This window comes from Oncorhynchus keta, chromosome 26 (genome assembly GCF_023373465.1).
Source record: "Oncorhynchus keta strain PuntledgeMale-10-30-2019 chromosome 26, Oket_V2, whole genome shotgun sequence".
NCBI classification, from domain to species: domain Eukaryota; kingdom Metazoa; phylum Chordata; class Actinopteri; order Salmoniformes; family Salmonidae; genus Oncorhynchus; species Oncorhynchus keta.
The window spans coordinates 36786473-36800355 of NC_068446.1; the positions used below are offsets into that span (position 1 = coordinate 36786473).

At 43.4% G+C, this 13883-nt stretch overlaps 1 protein-coding gene across 50 annotated transcripts in view; it reads right to left on the reverse strand.

The window, feature by feature from the left end:
• The window catches only part of LOC118359331 (receptor-type tyrosine-protein phosphatase eta-like), a 104217-nt gene that overhangs the window by 48635 nt on the left and 41699 nt on the right, over window positions 1-13883 (reverse strand). For 48 of the 50 annotated variants that reach the window (XM_052480640.1, XM_052480630.1, XM_052480650.1 and 45 more), the window contains exons 2-5: window positions 5451-5466; window positions 5081-5245; window positions 4549-4809; window positions 453-713 (exon numbers count right to left, since the gene is read on the reverse strand). In XM_052480640.1, coding sequence (XP_052336600.1) covers window positions 453-713; window positions 4549-4809; window positions 5081-5245; window positions 5451-5466 — 703 coding nt within the window. The remainder of the gene's footprint in view (window positions 1-452; window positions 714-4548; window positions 4810-5080; window positions 5246-5450; window positions 5467-13883) is intronic. The other 2 variants (XM_052480654.1, XM_052480639.1) reach the window with 1 other exon arrangement.

A 13883-nucleotide genomic window follows, 5' to 3' on the forward strand; every position in this document is an offset into this window, starting at 1 on the left:
AATCATGAATAATGATGAGTGAGAATGTTACAGATACATAAATACAGTATCATAACCCCATGACATGCCAACATCTCACCATTACAGTAACAGGGGAGGTAAACATTTTTGGAGGGAGGGGTATGATATGTTGTGCGTCTAAGTTCCTCACTCATAATTATTCACAATTCATTCAGGACTATCTGTAATCATGGTAGCATCCACATTAATGTAGAAGTGTTTAAAAACATATTCTATTCTTATTTATAATAAAAGTGACTACAAGATGACATAATACATTATTTACCATTCATTTCTATTGGGCAAAAATCATCTGAAATGTCTCATTGCAGAAAGACGTGGCAACTTTCAAATCATCACGTTCTTGGATCCAAACAAGTAACGTATAAATTAATACAAATAGTATCTGTGGCATTGAAACAATCCAACACTAAAGTATCTGAGTTACTTACTTGTATACTTAGAAACTGTCTTGCTCTGTCCTACAGTTGTGTTATCTCCAGCCACTGCAGTGACTGTGAAGAGGTACTGCACTCCAGCAGTGAGAGCAGTAACATTAAAAGAGGTTTCTGGGGTATTCTGACTGCCACTGGTATTGCCATCAGTCCATTCTACTCTGTAGAAGGATCTGTTTCCGAATGGTTCAGTCCAGCTCAGAGACACAGCTGATGTTGTGATTTCAGTGGACATGAGGTTTCTGATGATTGCGGGCTCTGTGTGTGCAAGAAAGGGGGTTTGAGGAACAAAAGACAATAGAGTGTCTTCAAATATTGACATTGACTGACTTGCGCAATCCAGCACACATTGTGAGAGAGTTTGTGTAAATCTCGACCAAACAAATGTCACTCAACACTAGTCTTTGATAAAAATACCATCAAATAAACAAGAACTTCTGAACAAAGATATGAAGCAAAACATGCAGTTTTTCCCCTCTATTAATTTAGCAAATTGTTGCTGCACTCCAAAAAATATGATACAATAAAATATATACAGTGAGCTCCAAAAGTATTGGGACAGTGACATATTTTCGTTTTGTTTTGGCTCTGTACTCCAACACTTTGAATGAGGTAAATTTGCAGACAGTCCAATTTAATTTGAGGATATTTTCATCCATATCAGATGATCCGTTTAGAAATGACATCTCTTTTTGTACATAGTCCCCCCCCCACCCTCATTTTAGTGGACCAACATGTGTATTAAAGTAGTAAAATGCTAAATATTTGGTCCCATATTCAGAGAACACAATGGCTGGAACAAGGTTGTGACTTTAAACATTTGTTGGATGCATTTACTATTTGTTTTGGTTGTGTTTCAGATTATTTTGTGCCTAATAGAAATGAATGATAATTCATGTATTACGTCATTTTGGAGTCACTTTTATTGTAACTAAGAATAGAATATACACGACATGACCAAAAGTAAGTGGACACCTGCTCGTCAAATATCTAATTCCAAAATCATGGGCATTAATATGGAGTTGACCCCCCTTTGCTGCTATATCAGCCTCCACTCTTCTGAGAAGACTTTCCACTAGATCTTGGAACTTTGCTGTGGGCACTTTCTTCCAGTCAGCGACAAGAGCATTAGTGAGGTCGAGCACTGATGTTGGGCGATGAGGCCTGTCTCGCCGTTCGTGTTCCAATTCATCCCAAAGTTGTTCGATGGGGTTGAGGTCAGGGCTCTGTGCAGGCCAGTAAAATACTTCTACACCGATCTTGAAAAACCATTTCTGTATGGACCTCGCTTTGTGCACAAGGGCTTTGTCATGCTGAAACAGGAAAGGGCCTTCCCCAATCTGTTGCGACGAAGTTGGCAGCACAGAACCGTCTATAATGTCATTGTATACTGTAGTGTTAAGATTTCCCTTCACTGGAACTAAGGGGCCTAGCCCGAACAATGAAAAACAGCCCCAGACCATTATTCCTCCTCCACCAAACTTTAGAGTTGGCACTATGCATTGGGGCAGGTAGCGTTCTCCTGGCATCCTCCAAAACCATATTTGTCCGTCGGACTGCCAGATGCTGAAGCGTAATTCATCACTCCAGAGAACATGTTTCCACTGCTCCAGAGTCCAATGGCGGCGAGCTTTACTCCACTCCAGCAGACGCTTGGCATTGTGCATGGTTATCTTAGGCTATCTTGGGATATCTTGTGTATCCTACCACTTGGCGGCTGAGCCGTTGTTGCTCTTAGGCGTTTTCACTTTACAATAACAGCACCTACAATTGACCCGGGGCAGGTCTCTCAGGGAAGGAATTTGACTAACTGATAAGTTGGAAAGGTGGCATCCTATGACGATGACACGTTGGAAGTCACTGAGCTCTTCAGCAAGGCCTTTCTACTGCCAATGTTGGTCTATGGCTGTGTGCTCGATTTTATATACAGCTGAAGTTGGACGTTTACATACACCTTAGCCAAGTACATTTCAACTCAGGTCTTCACAATTCCTGACATTTAATCCTAGGAAAAATGCCCTGTCTTTCGGTCAGTTAGGACCACCACTTCATTTTAAGAATGTGAAATGTCAGAATAATAGTAGAGAGAATGATTTATTTCAGCTTTTATTTCTTTCATCACATTCACAGTGGGTCAGACGTTTACATACACTCAATTAGTATTTGGTAGCATTGCCTTTAAATTGTTTAACTTGGGTCAAACATTTTGGGTAGCCTTCCACAAGCTTCCCACAGTAAGTTGGGTGGATATTGGCCCCTTCCTCCTGACAGAGCTGGTGTAACTGAGTCAGGTTTGCAGGCCTCCTTGCTCACACATGCTTTTTCAGTTCTGCACACACATTTTCTATGGGATTGAGGTCAGGGCTTTGTGATGGCCACTCCAATACCTTGACTTTGTTGTCCTTAAGCCATTTTGCCACAACTTTGGAAGTGTGCTTGGGGTCATTGTCCATTTAAATTCCTGACTGACGTCTTGAGATGTTGCTTCAATATATCCACATCATTTTCCTACCTCATGATGCCATCTATTTTGTGAAGTGCACCAGTCCCTCCTGCAGCAAAGCACTCCCACAACATGATGCTGCCACCCCCGTGCTTCACGGTTGGGATGTTCTTTGGCTTGCAAGCATCCCCCGTTTTCCTCCAAACATAACATTGGTCATTATGGCCAAACAGTTCTATTTTTGTTTCATCAGACCAGAGGACATTTCTCCAAAAAGTAAAATCTTTGTCCCCATGTGCAGTTGCAAACCGTAGCCTAGCTTTTTTTATGGCGGTTTTTGAGCAGTGGCTTCTTCCTTGCTGTCAATATAGGACTTGTTTTACTGTGGATATAGATACTTCTGTACCTGTTTCCTCCAGCATCTTCACAAGGTCCTTTGCTGTTGTTCTGAGACTGATTTACACTTTTCGCACCAAAGTACTTCATCTCTAGGAAACTGACCGCATCTCCTTCCTGAGTTGTATGATGGCTGCCTGGTCCCATGGTGTTTATACTTGCGTACTATTATTTGTACAGATGAACATGGTACCTTCAGGTGTTTGGAAATTGCTCCCAAGGATGAACCAGACTTGTGGAGGTCCACAAATTGTTTTCTGAGGTCTTGGCTGATTTCTTTTGATTTTACCATGATGTCAAACAAAGAGACACTGAGTTTGAAGGTAGGCCTTGAAATTCATCCACAGGTACACCTCCAATTGACTCAAATGATGTCAATTAGCCTATTAGAAGCTTCTAAAGCCATGACATAATTTTCTGGAATTTTCCAAGCTGTTTAAAGGCACAGTCAACTTAGTGTATGTAAACTTCTGACCCACTGGAATTGTGATACAGTGAGTTATAAGTGAAATAATCTGTCTGTAAACAATTGTTGGAAAAATTACTTGTGTCATGCACAAGGTAGATTTCGTAACGACTTGCCAAAAGTATAGTTTGTTAACAAGACATTTTTGGCGCCATGACTCCAATCTAAGTGTATGTAAACTTCCGACTTCAACTGTACCTGTCAGCAACAAGTGTGGCTGAAATAGCCAAATCCATTTATTTGAAGGGTTGTCCACATACTTTTGTATATATTGCGTATTTCTTAACACTTCTACATTCATGTGGATGCTACCATGATTATGGAAAATCCTGAATGAATCATGAATAATGATGAGTGAGAATGTTACAGATACATAAATACAGTATCATACCCCCATGACATGCCAACATCTCACCATTACAGTAACAGGGGAGGTAAACATTTTTGGAGGGAGGGGTATGATATGTTGTGCGTCTAAGTTCCTCACTCATAATTATTCACAATTCATTCAGGACTATCTGTAATCATGGTAGCATCCACATTAATGTAGAAGTGTTTAAAAACATATTCTATTCTTATTTATAATAAAAGTGACTACAAGATGACATAATACATTATTTACCATTCATTTCTATTGGGCAAAAATCATCTGAAATGTCTCATTGCAGAAAGACGTGGCAACTTTCAAATCATCACGTTCTTGGATCCAAACAAGTAACGTATAAATGAATACAAATAGTATCTGTGGCATTGAAACAATCCAACACTAAAGTATCTGAGTTACTTACTTGTATACTTAGAAACTGTCTTGCTCTGTCCTACAGTTGTGTTATCTCCAGCCACTGCAGTGACTGTGAAGAGGTACTGCACTCCAGCAGTGAGAGCAGTTACATTAAAATAGGTTTCTGTGGTATTCAACTGCCAACTGGTATTGCCATCAGTCCATTCTACTCTGTAGAAGGATCTGTTTCCGAATGGTTCAGTCCAGCTCAGAGACACAGCTGATGTTGTGATTTCAGAGGCTGTAAGGTTCATGATGACTTCAGGCACTGTGCATGCAAGAGAGGTGGGTGGGGGAGAGAGAATAAATATTTCTGGAATTACTACAGAAGTAGGTGTTGTGAGTAAGAGCCATGAACATAAAACATAGGGTAGGAAGACATTAAGGAGGTGCCATAAAGATTTAGTAGAAAGAAGACAACAGTTTCAAAAACCACAGTTGTTTAAGGAGATCTTGTCAGGATCAACATTGAAAGTTATTTTCAGTCCAGGATAAGACTTAATCATGGTCAAAACCAGCTCTTAGTGTAAATTACTCACTTGTTGTGCAGCAGCAGTTGAAGTTTTGGTTTTTATTCAGGACATTGACTGTAGTTAAGTTGGAGGGAACTGAGGCATTGCCAGTGCTCAAGCTGCAGTTGGAATCTACCTGATCAGTACTGTCTATGTGTGTTACAACACCTTTGAAATTAGTACAGGGAGTGCCTAAAATGGTAGGAGAGTTCAGGGTAGAGGGAAACAAAATCAGGACTTATTTGGATATTATATACCGTACATGTTTGAATAACATGTGTCTTGGTTATGTTTCTGGAACGTTAACATTAAGTGTACTTTAAATTATGAATCAACTATCTAAATAATATATTTACTTCAGATTCAAAATTCTACAAGTGGAAAAGACTATACTTACATTGAGCTTCTGAGCACTGTAAGGAAGAAAAGGAGGACAGTTAGCAGTCATACCAGTAGAGGTCAGAATTGTCTCAGAAAAGCGTTGTCAGAACACTCGTTGTCTCGACAAGGCTTGGCCATCGAGGGCCACATGGTATCTGCCTTCATACATTTCACATTAGGATTCTGTGCAGTAATACACAAGACTCTTCTCTTGCTCTAATAGTCTCTACACAACTTTTCAAACATAGACTAAATATGCATCCTCATTTGAGCATGTTTAGTAGGTTTGAGAAAACACACACATAGAAGCACCCTTTGTCAGGAATCCAAAATCAGATAAAACATCAACAGCCATCTTCATAACTTGTTTATTTCGTAACATGTCAGTATAGCTACCGGTTCTCTAAGGCTATGGGTGGGAAAAACCTCTTCTCTCCAGTGTTATAGGCATGCAGGGACCCGTGGCTCAATCTCTGGCTCCTACATATTCCACAACCTGAATAAACTCTTTCTATGTCCCCTTGGGACAGCCAGGTCACGACACACACTCTTGAGGGGTTCTTTATCAGGGGTGAGGGTGATATGTGTAACAATATATTTTTTTTGCACATCAGGAAGGGTTATTTACACTTCTGATGATTGTGAAAAACCATCCTGTTCTTTCCCTGTCCACCATGGTTTCCTTTATGCCATGAAATGCTACACTGTTAAAAAGATCCTGTTCTTTCCCTGTCCACCATGGTTTCCTTTATGCCATGAAATGCTACACTGTTAAAAAGATCCTGTTCTTTCCCTGTCCACCATGGTTTCCTTTATGCCATGAAATGCTACACTGTTAAAAAGATCCTGTTCTTTCCCTGTCCACCATGGTTTCCTTTATGCCATGAAATGCTACACTGTTAAAAAGATCCTGTAATTGTACAATACACTACAGACTACTGGTTGCAGTGAAAGTACAATAAACAACAAGTTACTGAATTGTGTGTATTTATGCCAACTGTCAGTGGAAGTGTTGTACCAGTTTAAAGGGAATCTGTTGTATACTTTTAGCCAGTACTCCTGAAAGTAGCGTCCATGAGCCAAAAGTGGTCCCCAAAAATGGAGTACTACATCACGTATGTGCCAGAAGTAAACGCTCCATCTTTCTCACTGTGCTGTTTTCAATTATTTTGTAGCTGTCACTCAAATGGTGAGGGTCTGAATCTCATTGGCTGGAACTCAAATTGCTAGGTGGCTGGCCCGCATGGGGGGAAATGTAGGGGAAATCACGCAGCACAGCTTCCATAAAAAGTCACTTTCAAACTAGCGATTTTGTGGCTAATTGACAGTAATTCTGGTCATAGATTATGCATGGATGAACTGCACATTGACAAATTCCACCAAAAGCGGGGGGTTTAAAAAATACTAACTAGTCACCAAATGTAATGGAGCATGTCTTTAAGTGGTTGATTGTTATGTTGTCAAAGGTTGAGCACCTCTTTTCACACGGTCAGTTCTGACATATTTGCAAAGCATGTGACAATACAGACCTGCACTGTTAAGGGGTTACTGTACATTTCACATTACCTTAATTGCAGTTAGTTGCCTGGAAGCTGCGGTGAATTTTGTACTACCTAACTAGCAAGTAGCTGTCACTAAATTAAAACGTCACAGTAACTTAACCATGATTCTACATCTACATTGCTTGCTGTTAGGCGTTTTAGGCTGGGTTTCTGTATAGCACTTTGTGACATCGACTAATGAAATACATTTGGCTGAAATTTGATTGAATACCCAGTAACTGCTAGTAACTTATTTGCAATTAGCTGCCAATAACTTACTGTGCTTTAACTGAACTTTACTGATTACAAGATAAATCTAATTGTATTTATCACATGCTATGAATACAACAGGTGTTGTAACCCCTACAACTCATCCAGAACGCCGCAGCCCGTCTGGTGTTCAACCTTCCCAAGTTCTCTCACGTCACCCCGCTCCTCCGCTCTCTCCACTGGCTTCTAGTTGAAGCTCGCATCCGCTACAAGACCATGGTGCTTGCCTACGGAGCTGTGAGGGGAACGGCACCTCAGTACCTCCAGGCTCTGATCAGTCCCTACACCCAAACAAGGGCACTGCGTTCATCCACCTCTGGCCTGCTCGCCTCCCTACCACTGAGGAAGTACAGTTCCCTCTCAGCCCAGTCAAAACTGTTCGCTGCTCTGGCTCCCCAATGGTGGAACAAACTCCCTCACGACGCCAGGACAGCGGAGTCAATCACCACCTTCCGGAGACACCTGAAACCCCACCTCTTTAAGGAATACCTAGGATAGGATAAGTAATCCTTCTCACCCCCCCCCCCCCTCCCCCTTAAAAGGTTTAGATGCACTATTGTAAAGTGGCTGTTCCACTGGATGTCATAAGGTGAATGCACCAATTTGTAAGTCGCTCTGGATAAGAGCGTCTGCTAAATGACTTAAATGTAATGTAATGTAAATGTGTTGTACCGTGAAATTGTTACAGTTCAAGAAAGAGTTAGAAAAGATTTAATAAATAAACTAAAGTAAAAATAGTAAAATAAAAAGTAACACAACCAAAACAATAAAGAGGCTATATACAAGGGGTACCGGTTCCTTAGTCAATGTGCGGGGGTACAGGTTAGTCAAGTTATTTTGTACATGTAGGTTGGGGTAATGTAGGGGGGGGGGGCATGTAAATAGTCCGGGTGGCCATTTGATTAATTGTTCAGCAGACTTATGGCTTGGGGGTAGAAGCTGTTAAGGAGCCTTTTGGTCCTTGACTTGGCACTCCGGTACCGCTTGCTGTGCGGTAGCAGAGAGCACAGTTTATGCCTTTGGTGATTCTCTTAAACCGCCTGGTATATAGGTCCTGGATGGTAGGAAGCTTAGCCCCAGTGATGTACTGGGCCGTATGCACTATCCTCTGTAGTGCCATACGGTCAGATGCCGAGCAGTTGCCATACCAGGCGGTGATGCAACCGGTCAGGATGCTCTCGATGGTGCAGCTGTAGAACTTTTTGAGGATCTGGGGAACCATGCCAAATATTTTCAGTCTCCTGAGGGGGAAAAGGTTTTGTCGCGCTCTCTTCACGACAGTCTTGGTGTGTTTGGACCATGATAGTTTGTTGGTGATATGGACGCTCTCAACCCACTCCACTAGTCTATACCGAACAAAAATATAAACGCAACATGTAAAGTGTTGGTCCAATGTTTCATGAGCTGAAATAAAAAGCACATAAAGTGTATTTCTCTCCAATTCTGTGCACAAATTTGTTTATATCACTATTAGTGAGAATCTCTCCTTTGCCAAGTTAATCCATCAGCCTGACAGGTGTTAATCAAGAAGCTGATTAAACAGCATGATCATTCCACAGGTGCAACTTGTTCTGGGGACAATAAAAGGTCACTCTAAAAACTATGCAGTAAAACACACAGCACAATGCCACAGATGTCTCAAGTTTTAAGGGAGCATGGGATTGGCATGCTGACTACAGGAATGTCCAACAGAGCTGTAACCAGAGAATTGAATGACATTATTTCATCCATAAGTCGCTTCCAACGTCTTTTTTAACAAATTTGGCAGTACATCCAACTGGCCTCGAAACCACAGACCACATGAAACCACAGACCACATGGCCTAACCACACCAACCCAGGCCTCCAAACCAAATGGCCTCATGAAACCACAGACCACATGAAACCACACCAGCCCAGGGCCTCCACATCCAACTGGCCTCAAACCACAGACCACATGAAACCACACCAGCCCAGGGCCTCCACATCCAACTGGCCTCAACCACAGACCACATGTAACCACACCAGCCCAGGGCCTCCACATCCAACTGGCCTCGAAACCACAGACCACATGAAACCACACCAGCCCAGGGCCTCCACATCCAACTGGCCTCGAAACCACAGACCACATGAAACCACAGACCACATGAAACCACACCAGCCCAGGGCCTCCACATCCAACTGGCCTCGAAACCACAGACCACATGAAACCACAGACCACATGTAACCACACCAGCCCAGGGCCTCCACATCCAACTGGCCTCGAAACCACAGACCACATGAAACCACACCAGCCCAGGGCCTCCACATCCAACTGGCCTCGAAACCACAGACCACATGAAACCACAGACCACATGTAACCACACCAGCACAGGGCCTCCACATCCAACTGGCCTCGAAACCACAGACCACATGAAACCACACCAGCACAGGGCCTCCACATGAAACCACAGACCACATGAAACCACAGACCACATGTAACCACACCAGCCCAGGGCCTCCACATCCAACTGGCCTCGAAACCACAGACCACATGTAACCACACCAGCCCAGGGCCTCCACATCCAACTGGCCTCGAAACCACAGACCACATGAAACCACACCAGCCCAGGGCCTCCACATCCAACTGGCCTCGAAACCACAGACCACATGAAACCACAGACCACATGTAACCACACCAGCACAGGGCCTCCACATCCAACTGGCCTCGAAACCACAGACCACATGAAACCACAGACCACATGTAACCACACCAGCCCAGGGCCTCCACATCCAACTGGCCTCGAAACCACAGACCACATGAAACCACACCAGCCCAGGGCCTCCACATCCAACTGGCCTCGAAACCACAGACCACATGAAACCACAGACCACATGTAACCACACCAGCCCAGGGCCTCCACATCCAACTGGCCTCAACCACAGACCACATGAAACCACACCAGCACAGGGTCTCCACATCCAACTGGCCTCAACCACAGAAACCACAGACCACATGAAACCACACCAGCCCAGGGCCTCCACATCCAACTGGCCTCAACCACAGACCACATGAAACCACACCAGCACAGGGTCTCCACATCCAACTGGCCTCAACCACAGACCACATGTAACCACACCAGCCCAGGGCCTCCACATCCAACTGGCCTCGAAACCACAGACCACATGTAACCACACCAGCCCAGGGCCTCCACATCCAACTGGCCTCAACCACAGACCACATGAAACCACACCAGCACAGGGTCTCCACATCCAACTGGCCTCGAAACCACAGACCACATGTAACCACACCAGCACAGGGTCTCCACATCCAACTGGCCTCAAACCACAGACCACATGTAACCACACCAGCCCAGGGCCTCCACATCCAACTGGCCTCAACCACAGACCACATGTAACCACACCAGCCCAGGGCCTCCACATCCAACTGGCCTCGAAACCACAGACCACATGTAACCACACCAGCCCAGGGCCTCCACATCCAACTGGCCTCAACCACAGACCACATGTAACCACACCAGCCCAGGGCCTCCACATCCAACTGGCCTCGAAACCACAGACCACATGTAACCACACCAGCCCAGGGCCTCCACATCCAACTGGCCTCAAACCACAGACCACATGTAACCACACCAGCCCAGGGCCTCCACATCCAACTGGCCTCGAAACCACAGACCACATGTAACCACACCAGCCCAGGGCCTCCACATCCAACTGGCCTCGAAACCACAGACCACATGTAACCACACCAGCCCAGGGCCTCCACATCCAACTGGCCTCGAAACCACAGACCACATGTAACCACACCAGCACAGGGCCTCCACATCCAACTGGCCTCGAAACCACAGACCACATGTAACCACACCAGCCCAGGGCCTCCACATCCAACTGGCCTCGAAACCAAATGTAACCACACCAACCCAGGGCCTCCACATCCAACTGGCCTCGAAACCACAGACCACAGATCACATCAGCCCAGGGCCTCCACATCCAACATCCAACTTTTTCACTTGCGGGATCGTCTGAGGTCGGGAAGGGGCAGTGCTGATGAGTATTTCTGTCTGTAATAAAGCCGTTTTGTGGTAAAAAAAAACCCAACATATTCTGATTGGCTGGGCCTGACTATAGCCATTACTGCACCCCTGCTCAGTCATGTGAAATCCATAGATTAGGGCCAATTTCAGATAATCTTTTCAAACAACTCTTACATGAAAAGGGCATTACCATAATTTTCACAATTTCACAGTATTATTTCACAGTATTATTCCAACCTCATAGTGTGGAAATATACTGTACATAAGAACACAGGAAAGTCATTACATAAGCTTGACAACTACTAAGCATTCTTTCTGGTGAGCACACTTAGGAATCTGCCTCACCTGGCCTCAGCCTCTCGGTTGACAGCCAACTGACCTCCCTGCCCCACCATCCATCAGCAAGCTTGACATAGGTCAACCACATTAATTTACTGTACATTTGACAATAATTACCTGCAGAAAGCTGACAGTAAATTATTGAAACATAAAATTCATGGCAACTAACTTCAATTAATTTACTGGAAACTGCACAGTAACCTCTTAACAGTGCCACTCCTGAATAAGACAAATTATGTGCTCAACCTCCATCAACATAATGATAAAACCACTGAAACGGGTACAACACTTCCACTAACGGTTGGAACAAATGCAACTTATTTCAAACCATGCCCCCAAGTATGCTAATGTAGCGATGCCAGCACATTGCACGCATTACATTTCAAAGTACATTAATGATTGTACCTTGTATATATTGGGTAGAAATTTGCACTATTATATTACATTTTGTGCACATGTACCCTTAAAGGTACTGACCAGTACCAGGTGAGTACCTAACAGTCTGTGCCATAGGCACATCTGAAGTATCCTATAGGTCATTATCAATAAATATCACAATAAGGTGCAGACCATTTGATTTTCCTGCTGGAGTGATATTCACCTCTTAAATGGAATAGTCAGAACTACAACTGAACTGTTGTCCTATCTTTGTGATGTTTTTTCGCCTGAATGATCTGAATCTAGGTGTGGCAGGCTTACAACGATGGCAAAAAACAACATTTGAGTGTGCGCTGACCCAGGTGTTAGAGGGGGTACGCAGCTTGAGGCTGAATGTTTGAAGGGGTACGGGACTATGAAAGGTTTGGGAACCACTGCGCTACAGGGACAAATCAAAGGGTTGTAGGTGGTATCTAAAATGACATCCCCATAAGGACAAATGACAGAATCCTTCAAACAGAGGGTTCTTCATGAGAGGGTTTTACATACAGTATAACCCAATTGGGTTCCAAAACAGCTGGGTTCCAAAACAGCTGGGTTCCCCAACCGGTGGCCCGTGTGCTGAATTTGGCACGCAGGTGATTTAATTTGCTCCCACAGTTTCTGAGCCTATTTTTTTATGTATGTATTTACAGACTGTCAAAACACCAGCAAATCAGTTCCAAGTGACTTTAATTGTGTAAATCTGTTCCAAAGTTTTCCCACACATAATAGAGAGAGATATGTGATCGTATACAAATGTAATCAAGCTTAGAAATTATTATGTTTTGGTCAGATATTATATCTGATGGGCTTCTTGTGGTCAATTTGCAGTCTACAAATTATTTGTAATTATGTTCTGGCCCTCTGACCATTCTCTGAATAAAAAAACGTCTGAATCTAGTTCATGGACCCTGCCCTACAGGGACAAAACAAAAACAAAACCAGGGTTCCCTGTGAGATGGTCCTAAAAGATCTAAGGCTTCTACGTCGCACCCAAAAGGGTTCAAATGAAAGGGACAAATTACAGAATATCTCGTGATTCTAATCTTTTAACAATCTCAATCTCTACCCAGAGACCCAGTGGCATAGCAGGGAAGTCTTAGCTTGGTTGCTGGCAACCAAGAGGTTGTGATTTCATATCCCAAGTAAGGTTAACTCCCAAGTAATCAGAATACAGCAGCATACTGTCCCATACAGAAATAATACCTGAAAATACAGTAACTTAATATTTACAGTGTAATGAAGAACCCTCTGGTTCGGGTAACCATACAAATGGTTTTTCAAAAAACTGATAGAAAAAAGGTTGTCCACAGCAGCCCAAAAAAGGGTTCCCCTATGTGGAACAAATTAAGAACCACTTTTTGGTACTAACTAGCACCTTCTTTTGGAGAGTGTAGGTCATCTGTAGTCTCCAAGCCTGATACCACATTACCCACCCGTAGAACACCTTCCTAATATTGAGAGCAGGTGTTCGTAATGTTTTGTATACTCAGTGTATAAGACAGTCTAGTGACATACAGTGGTTCCTCCTTTAAAAGTTGCATCATACTGCAGCACCACTAGTGGGCTGCTGCAGCATTCTGTAGCACATTTATTATGTCAGACATTTTTTTCTGTTAATGTGAGTTAGTGCTAGTTTGACCACCAGAGGTCATCTTTGAGAAGCATTTGATAGTCTTCCATATGGGCATTACCATAGAATATAAAATATTTTTTGTAATAACATAACTTATGGGGTTCATTTTAAGAAATTGGGCATAATTCATTTGAGTAATCTTATGGTGTTTCTATTCTGAGAAAAATTAAAAATGAAACCCTCAGGCGCTGTACAACGTGACGGTCGGGAGTAGGCTACAGCATAAGAGGA